The sequence below is a fragment of the Watersipora subatra genome, chromosome 5 (genome assembly GCF_963576615.1).
Source record: "Watersipora subatra chromosome 5, tzWatSuba1.1, whole genome shotgun sequence".
NCBI lineage: Eukaryota > Metazoa > Bryozoa > Gymnolaemata > Cheilostomatida > Watersiporidae > Watersipora > Watersipora subatra.
Genome location: NC_088712.1, coordinates 38444021 through 38454522, shown reverse-complemented (window position 1 = coordinate 38454522; position 10502 = coordinate 38444021). Strand labels below are relative to the sequence as shown.

The window sequence follows — 10502 nt, the reverse complement described above, 5'->3', positions numbered from 1 at the left end:
TGTTGCATTGTGGGATTCCCGCAAGGCTTGCAACACATTGGTGCACAGTTCTGCAATCATTATAATCATACAGCATGCTAGGAATTCGATTTATTCATCGAATCAAGCTGGTCAGATGCTATTGATTTCTGACATAGTGTTAAATTACATTACATTCCTTATCGTAACTTCAAACATGACAAACAAGGCGTGTCGTATTATTAACTTACTCACCAAGGATTGGCTAGCAAATAGATTGATGTTCCAGTTATTTTGAAAGAAGGGTGCTGTTCAGACTTACATTGCAAAACCTCTTTCAGCAACAAATAGGTCGGTGGTTCGCGTCACTGTCACTCGTTGCATTTGTATGGAAAGCAGCGCATAAAAGTTATCCTCTATTAAAAAATTGTTTGGATGTTAATATCAACAGTTCAGCAGTGCAGACGAAGAGTTGAGGTCAGCAGATATTGTATAAGGTATTAGACAGTCAAAAGAATATGTTTGTTCTATCAAAAGCAACAATGGTGGTGACCAGGTAAGGACCAATAGTGTGTTAGGGAGGGTTCCAAACCACAATTGCTCCTGTGCCAAGTTTGCTCAGGTTGTTGGCGACTAAACCAGCTCTACCAGCTGCAGATGCGCGGGTGGTAGACCCGGTAGAGTCCTGCTAGCAACCGTAAAAGACTAAAAACAAAGGCTGGAGACAAATCTGTAAATAGACAAATATAGTTACAAATATTTTGCTTTCCTCAGAAAGAGATATGAAACCAATTGTTACATCATGGTTAGTCTTTGTTTGAGTGATATAAGCTGACAGGAAATTTAATTATTACTGTCATAGCTACTAGTATTTATGTTTTGCTCTCTGCTACATGAATGAAATGTCATCTATGGAATTCTGCCCTATTGAGTAGGTTAGGTGTTTATATGGTAAATTTAATTGTACACATTTACAGTTTATTTGCATATGCTTTTGTGTATCGAGTAATTCTGTAAATATCAAAGGATGAAGATCAAGAAGACGTCAATGAGCTCTATAGTTACAGGCACTTAGACTCATGAAGAGATCAATTAACTCCTTATGTTATGAATCATTACTAATAATACTTATCAGTTACCTTGTTGTTGACATATGTTGACGATGTTGTGCTTAGAAAGGAGTGCAGCTCATAGATAAGTACCCACCTCTATAAGCACCCACCTCTATAAGTACCCACCTCTTTATGATCTGATTAATGAGTATTTATTATTATTGCTGTTAGCTGCTAACTTTGTCAATGCCATAAAACATCTACTACCTCTAATCACAGCTTTACAATGAGTGTTTGAATAACGCTTACAAATACATGATGCAATCATATTACCACATACCCTGAGCATAAGATTTCTTTGATTATAAGGCATGGAGAATCTGAAAGTTTCCAACAAGATCTATTCAGGTAACATCTAGTTCACTGTGTTCGTGAACGCTGTTGACTTTTATATATCAAATATCTTGCTTTGACAACCCTTTGACATATTTAATGGCTTGAGCAAACTCAGTGAGAGGCGCGCTCAAGCGCTCACCGTATATATCTATATAAGCTTGACTGCAGTGTTGTATTGTATGCGAGCAATCACTCAAAGCTAAGTCCAGCGGCATGGAAAACTCAGTGACTGCAGACATGCCCAGTGACTGAGAACTATTGTAGAAACCTTTTAAAGACTGAGACTAAAGACCTTTTTAATGAGCGTGAGACTTATAATAATGAAACCAATAACAAACATTTTACAGGAAGACATCCTGCCTCTTAATTATCTAACAGCTACAAGCACTAAATAAGGTGGCCCAATGTGACCTGCTGTCTTCGTGTCAATGAGTGCGTCGTGTCACTGAGTGCGTCGATGGTGAATTCCACGTTTTTACCGTTGGCCTGCTGCCTGTCCTGACGTTGATCGGACTGTCAGGTGCACTCGCAGAGAGATTGACCAATCCGAGGACCCCTTTTGGTGCTTTAGTTTATATTTCTTCAAATTCAAATAAGTCAGCCGATTTCAGAGACAGTTAATTGGAAGCTTTAGTACTGGAAACAGTGTTTACTTCAGAACAATTTTATTAAACTAAGGTTGTTAAAAGGAGACAAAGGTCAGTGAATTTAATTTATGTATTTTTGATGTAATACATTTTATTTGCTGTAAAGATACATGTTTCAACAAAGTTAATTTTGGCATTTGGAAGACCTTTAATGGAAAGGTTAGGCAACCACCAGCATTAGTTCCATGACTTCTATATTGTATACTGTGTGTTATTTTACGCTATTGGGTTGTCCAGTTTATGTTTTATTACTTAGTTAGTATTATGTAACATTTTCGCCTAGTTTATGTGAAGTTATGTTTTACAGACTTCACGGTAGTCTAAATAAAACAAAGACTAGCAGTGAAACTTATTCCTTCTTCAAGCAACCCCAAGTAATTATAAGCGGGACGTAAAAGTCTCCACAGTGAAGTCTTTCCTAAAAGAAGGTAAAGAATAGCAAGCGAAGGCACGGCTACAGAATTATCTCAAGAGAAGACGATTGCTGTATGACCGCAACCCTGAGCACAAGAAACAAAGGCACGGCTGCAGAGAACTTGGATCAACAAGGACCCAATCTGCTGCAACACCCGCAAGCCTGAGTTAATAGCACAACAGCTAAGTAGCCGTTTGCAATTTTCAGTGGCCATTTGCCAAAACAGATTGCATATCTATATGCAATAACACTCTTGCCTGCTAATATATAGCATTTTTTACTTGATCAATAGTAACAGATCACCAACCTATCAGATTGTATTAGTGCAATCATACAACTTGTTTGTTAACCTTGATGATACCTTATGAACACTCTCACGATTCATTCGTAGGGCAATTACACTTGATAGACTAGTTGGGTTCACGTTGTTTTTGCTTCAAACCGTTTTAATTTTACTAGGATCTTATTCTATGTAAATGTGCATCATTTGAATCTGTTTTTTCAATTATTGTAAAGTTGACAGTATCTGAAAGCGGCTGACACTTTGAATTGTTACGCAAAATCTAAAAATTATTCCCTGCGCTAAAAATTAACCGGTATTGGCTTAACTTGTTTTCTGGTGCTGCTTGTGTGTTTGGCGCTGCGCCGGGATGGCCGATGCGGAGCTGGGCGGGGAAACGGTGGAGTCGCGCACTGACGCCTCAGACACTGACGCCTCAGACACTGACAGCGAAGGTACATGTTTGCAAAATCGAGTTGAAACTAAAAAACTGAGCAGTTCGGATAGTGCTAGTAGTCATCAGCAGGCAATTAATGCTGACAATAATGTAGATGTCGTTATAATTAGTGAAAACACTGTTAGACGCTCTTCAAGATTGGCTGCATTAAAGAAGTCCAATGACGCTATGCAGCTAATGAACATTATCGGCACAACAGTCTTAGATCACCAGAATGTTATTGATATGGTTAGGAAAAACATTGATGGTGTTGATGTTAGCATTGAAACGTTACGAAATGATGTGACAGAGCTAAATGAGTTTCGTAATCAATTTGATTCTATGTATGAGGAATTGCAAGTTATTTCTGATAATAAAGTTGATACAACTGTTACAAGTATGTACACTGAGCATATCAGTGAGCTTAAAACAGTGGAGCAGCACTTACAGCAAAGAATAAAGCAATTGGAAGTTCAACAAGATGAAGAGAAAGAGCTGCAAGATGAAGAAGCAGCAATGCAAGAGATGAGGAAACAGCTGGAGGAAAAAATGAGGCTGTACAAAGAGAGAAAGCAAAGCAGGCAGAGATTAGCACCAATTTCAGTTCTTTCATTACAATCTTCACACAGTTCAGCTACCAGTACACCAACAAAACCTGAGAATCGCCTTACAACGAGTATAACAGAAGACACTACAAGAAAAAGAATAGAGCCTGGCAATGCACGTTCACCACAACCTCCGCCTTCCACACGAATCACTTCTAGCAGGCCTGCAGTGCAGATCCATGATCTCACACTTCAACAGTTGCAATCAGATGAGCTCAGGTCGCATAGTCCAGTCGACCTACCACAACCGAGGGAACCTAACCCTGGCAATGTAGATGTCAAGTCAAAAACACATAATGACCTTGAACCCATTCACCAGCTTGCACAATGCCTTGTCACAACGATGAAAAGCACTAAACGCACAGCTCTGGAACCCAGCATTTTCACCGGGAACCCACTAGAGTTTAATGACTGGGAGATTGATTTTGAAGGTTATATAGAAGCTGAAGGCCTTGTAGGCAAAGAGCCACTTAGGTATTTGAAAAAATACGTGAGTGGAGAAGCTAAAGACTGCATATCAGGCTACTTTACACTCAACTCAGAAGCTGCATATAAGGATGCCCGCAAGCAACTGAGAAGAAGGTATGGTAAGGATAGCAGTATAGCTCGTGCTATGCGAACAAAGTTAGAAAATTGGCCAAACATTGGTGCGACAGATGGCAAACAGTTACGCAAGTATGCAGACTTCCTGTCACAGATCAAAGGTGCCATGATTTCAGTGCCAAAACTGAAGGCCCTCAACGACAGTGATGAGATAGAAAAAATAGCCAAAGTACTTCCGCGATGGATGAAAACCAAATGGGTGAATCTTAGCAGACAGTTAGAGAGGAATGAGGATAGGGAAGCTGATTTCCATGATTATCACTCTTTAATAAATGAACAGGCTGAGATCCAGAACACCCCCCTGATGGCAAATGATCGAGCCCCAGAGAAGACTAGAGATGACAACAAAAGACGAGGCAAAGCAATACAGCACACTACTCTAACCACAGCAACAACCGACAAAAGTGTGAAACACTGCGCGTACTGTGAGAAAGACAACCACGACACAGCCTCTTGTTTCAAGCTAATAGCCATGTCACATCGTGACACAATTGAAGTCTTCAAAAAGAAGAGACTTTGTTTTAGCTGTGCACAGCCACATCACATGACTTCCCAGTGCAAGGACAAAGCCAAGTGCAGGAAATGTAAAGGAGATCACCTACAGTGCCTCCATAAATCGGCTCAAGACTGGGAGGAAACAAAAGTCAACAAAGGTAAGCAAGAACCCAAGACAGTTGGTGAACAAAAGCCACCATCTGATACTAAAGAAAAAATCTCAAATGCTGCCGACAGTAGCGGCACAACAGAGCTACTCAACATGGTTGTGCCTGTGTATATTTCGGCTGCAAACGCTTCAGATAAAATTCTTGCCTATGCGGTACTGGATAACGGCTCTGACAGTACCTACATAGCTAAAGACATAGCCAAGAGGTTGAAGCCACCAAGTGTATCGGAGCAGATTACCGTAACAACGCTAAATGGAAAGAAGACTAGCCACTTGAGCAAGTACAAGATCGTGGTGGATTGCTTTGAAGGAGCACCAGATGGCCAAGACCACAGAATAGAAGCATACGAACAGGATGTGATACCCTGCAACCGGATGCAAATTCCTACCTCGAAAATTGCCAGCTCAATACCTCTCTTCAAAGAAATTTCTCAACTCTTCCCTCCCAAATTGGATGCACCAATAGGTCTCCTAATAGGCAGAGATTTCGCACACTTACTAGCACCACATGAGACGATAATTGGAAAAGAGAACGAACCCTTTGCGCTCAAAACTGTTCTGGGATGGACCTTGTGCGGTGGCAATAATGAACACCAGAGGTCACTACACACTACACTTCTTGCGCAGGCGTCAGAGTTTGATGACATTGATGACCGAAGAAAGATGTCCCAAAATGACATAAAGTTCACCAAAACACTAGAAAATGGAATGGAGCGATCCGAAGATGGGTCGATCACTCTTCCACTTCCCTTTAAAGATCAACCAACTATGCCCAACAATAAGGCTCAAGCTAAAAAGAGACTGGAACAATTAATCCATAGACTCAAAAAAGACCCGAATCTGAAAAAAGATTACTTTCAGTTCATGGAGGAGGTGATTAAAAGCGGACATGCTGAGAAAGTTCCCGATCACTGCACACCACAAGGAAAGGCGTGGTATCTTCCACATTTTGGCGTATACCATCCAAAGAAACAGAAGCTACGCGTAGTATTTGATGCAAGCGTGAAGTTTCTAAACAGATGTCTAAATGACGAACTTCTGGCCGGACCAGATCATATAAACAGCTTACTCGGAATTCTTCTAAGATTCAGAACTAAACATGTAGCCTTGTCGTGTGACATTGAAAAAATGTTTCACAACTTCAAAGTTCTTCCAGAACACAGAGATTATCTTAGGTTCCTGTGGGTTGACCCCAACTTAACAACAGTAACAGAGTACAGAATGACAGTGCACCTATTTGGTGCAACTTCATCGCCAGGTGTTGCAACCTTTGCGCTGCGTAAAATAGCCGCGCAAGCCACCAACGATCTTCCTGAAGCCAGCAAGTTTATAACAAGAAACTTTTATGTTGATGACGGAATAACTAGTGTTGCTAGTGTTCCCGAAGCTATTCAACTGGCCCGTGATGCAACAAAGATATGCGGAAGTGCCAACTTGCGTTTACACAAGTTTGTAAGTAATAGTAGAGAGCTTTTGCAGTCAATTCCCACCACAGAGATAGCTAAGGGAGTTCAAGGATTGGACTTGTGCAAAGACAAATTACCCGCAGAGAGAACCTTGGGAATGGAATGGCGCACAGATGACGACTGCTTCACCTTTAGCAGCAATCTGCTCGAGAAACCAAACACTAAAAGGGGTATCTTGTCCATAGTTTCACAGGTGTACGATCCTCTCGGCTTACTTGCTCCTTTCCTTTTGAAAGGAAAGGTTTTGATGCAACGTGCCTGCAAGAAAGTTCAAAATTGGGATGAGGCGGTGTCTGAAGATCTTGCAAAAGATTGGACTCTCTGGAAAGAACAGCTGTCAAATCTGCAAGATGTCAGTATCCCAAGGTGCTTAAAACCACAGGATTTCGGAGAGGTTAAAAACACTCAATTGCATTACTTCTGTGATGCCTCCTTAGACGGGTACGGAGCCTGTGCATATCTACGGATGATTAACAAACACGACAAAGTGCATGTTGCACTAGTCATGGCAAAGTCAAGAGTAGCTCCGCTCAAACCTATGACTATACCAAGACTGGAACTCCAAGCGGCGGTTGAAGCGACAAGACTGAAGAATCAGCTTCAAGTTGAGCTTGACCTGACAGTCGACGCAGAGCACTTCTGGAGTGACTCAACTGTTGCCCTAGGATTTATTAGCAACACTGAAGCACAGTATCATATGTTTGTCGCTAACAGAGTGGCTGAAATTCGGCGTTCTACGGACGTAGCTCAGTGGCATCACATTCCAGGATCTCTCAATCCTGCAGATCTAGCTTCACGAGGGTGCAACCTTACATTGCTCAATAAATCAAACTGGTGGTCTGGACCAGCCTTTTTACGCCAGCTAGATATTAGTGAGCATATTTCCGATGACGTTGACCACCGCAAGTACACACAAGATAGCGTAGAGGTCAAAAAAGTGAAGCAAACGCTGTCCACAGTTGCCACCGTGAAAGCTAACATGGATGAAACAATAAAGAAGTTCAGCTCATGGAAAAGACTGGTCAGAGCCCTTGCCCTTGTCAAAGCCATGCTAAAGAGTAAAAGTTTCAAAAAACCCACACTTATCGCGAGGGACTGGCAGGAAGCAGAAGACTGTATAGTCAAAGCAGAGCAGGAACGCTTATTCCCTGAAGACATTAAACGTCTAAAAGGACAAGAAAAACTTGCCAAGAACAGCAAACTTCTCAAATTCACACCATATCTTGATGAGAAAGGGACAATGCGAATGAGAGGCAGAGTCACATCGCCCTTGAGCTACAAAGAGATAAATCCTGTCATACTGACCAAATCTTCACTAGCCAAGCTCTTAGTTACTCACTACCACCAGATTACTCATCATCAGGGCCACAACCCTACAATAGCAGCACTGCGTCAAGCAGGTTTTTGGGTGACCGGCGTCTCAACTCTCGCCAAGAATATTGTGCACCATTGCATACGATGCAGAAGAAATCGTGCCAAACCGGAAGAACAGCAGATGGGTCTTTTACCAAAAGAAAGAACCAACCTCAGCCCACCATTCACTCATGTAGGCATTGACACCTTTGGCCATTTTTTGGTCAAAGAAAGAAGGACCGAACTGAAGAGATATGGCGTACTCTTCACCTGTCTCTACAGTCGTGCTTTGCACATCGAAGTAGTCGACGACCTGTCAACAGACAGTTTTCTACAAGCTCTTAGGAGAATCCAAGCAGTCAGGGGACCAATCACCACTATTTTCAGTGATGGCGGTACCAATTTCACTGGTGCGCGCAATCAGTTAGAAAAAGATCTACTCTCTATGCAAGACAGTAAAATAAAGATATATCTGCTAGCAAATAAAATACAGTTTCAAATAAACACCCCAACAGCCAGCCATCAAGGCGGAATTTGGGAGCGGCAGATCCGCATTATCAGATCAATTCTCAATGGAATGACAACTAAGTATGACCGTCGAATGACTACTGAAGGTCTTAGAACAGCCCTATACGAGATTATGGCCACTGTTAACAGCATACCTCTCTCAACAGCTAGTCTAAGTGACACAGAAGCAATTATCACTGCTAATCACCTTCTGACTATGAAGTCGCAGCACCTACCACCTCCTCCTGGACAATTTGACGGGACTGAGATCTATGGAAGATCCATGTACCGGAAGACCCAGCAGATGGCGGAAGAATTTTGGACAACCTGGAAGGCGCAATATCTCCCAAAGATTGAAAACCGGCCAAAGTGGGAGGCACCCCGGCAAAATATCAAAGTGGGAGACTTGGTTGTCATAGTTGACAATAACGAACCCCGGAACTCCTGGAAAACTGGAGTAGTAGTGGCCGTCCATCAAGGATCCGACGGCTTGGTAAGGAAGACCTCAATCATGACTGGTACAACTGACCTTGATACCTCTGGCAAGCCTAGGCACCCCAGAGTTACCTTAGACAGGCCCGTTCAAAAATTAATCAGAATTATGAGTGCTGAGTAAAAATTAGAATATTTCATGCTTACATATTGCATTACGTGTGTTACATTATATAATACAATAGCCTTGATTCATCCTGATATTTTAATTACTATTATTTACTGGTTGTAAATTTTTGCAAATTTAAGTGGGAGTGTAGAAACCTTTTAAAGACTGAGACTAAAGACCTTTTTAATGAGCGTGAGACTTATAATAATGAAACCAATAACAAACATTTTACAGGAAGACATCCTGCCTCTTAATTATCTAACAGCTACAAGCACTAAATAAGGTGGCCCAATGTGACCTGCTGTCTTCGTGTCAATGAGTGCGTCGTGTCACTGAGTGCGTCGATGGTGAATTCCACGTTTTTACCGTTGGCCTGCTGCCTGTCCTGACGTTGATCGGACTGTCAGGTGCACTCGCAGAGAGATTGACCAATCCGAGGACCCCTTTTGGTGCTTTAGTTTATATTTCTTCAAATTCAAATAAGTCAGCCGATTTCAGAGACAGTTAATTGGAAGCTTTAGTACTGGAAACAGTGTTTACTTCAGAACAATTTTATTAAACTAAGGTTGTTAAAAGGAGACAAAGGTCAGTGAATTTAATTTATGTATTTTTGATGTAATACATTTTATTTGCTGTAAAGATACATGTTTCAACAAAGTTAATTTTGGCATTTGGAAGACCTTTAATGGAAAGGTTAGGCAACCACCAGCATTAGTTCCATGACTTCTATATTGTATACTGTGTGTTATTTTACGCTATTGGGTTGTCCAGTTTATGTTTTATTACTTAGTTAGTATTATGTAACATTTTCGCCTAGTTTATGTGAAGTTATGTTTTACAGACTTCACGGTAGTCTAAATAAAACAAAGACTAGCAGTGAAACTTATTCCTTCTTCAAGCAACCCCAAGTAATTATAAGCGGGACGTAAAAGTCTCCACAACTATTCAAGGTGATGTCATTATTGTCACCACCAGTGACCTTTTTGGGAATTGAACTGCAATCTATTGCTTACGAGTCAGGCATTTTAGAACAATATGTCATAGCTGCATTAAGTTAAAAGGCGAGTATAAATATACATGTATCTGGTGATTTAAGATATCATCACATCTATAGGTTAATAAATGTGATGGTGCATCTGACTAGTGAAATACAGAAAATACGAAGATGAATTGATAGATGTTGAGTTTACAGGTTGATAGATATGATGGTCTCTAAAGTCTCACACTATATCGCCGTTTGTCAGCGTTTTCCTTTTGGTGTCTATCGTCGATTATTTGACCCATGAATTGATGGCATCGACGAAACGAAGCAATGCGAACACGTCGGGAAAGTTTGCAGCTGTCAAACTTTCCCGATATCTCGCTGAGCATTGACGACCGCCTTTCAAATGTGAACCATTTCGGCAATGGTAGTTCACGGTCGCGGGATTTATTTAGTTCTGTTTATAATAGTCGTTGCGGGACTAGTATTTGTTTAGTCGCTTATGACACAATGTCCACGGATTATTCAATAGCAAGT

The 10502-nt window shown here is 41.2% G+C and overlaps 1 protein-coding gene across 1 annotated transcript; it reads left to right on the top strand.

Annotated features, from left to right (window-relative positions):
• The first annotated feature begins 3118 nt into the window (after positions 1–3118).
• Positions 3119–8998, top strand: LOC137397343 (uncharacterized). Its single transcript, XM_068083634.1, has one exon. It carries the CDS (start codon positions 3119–3121, stop codon positions 8996–8998), a length of 5880 nt encoding a protein of 1959 aa, XP_067939735.1.
• The last annotated feature ends 1504 nt before the right edge of the window (positions 8999–10502 follow it).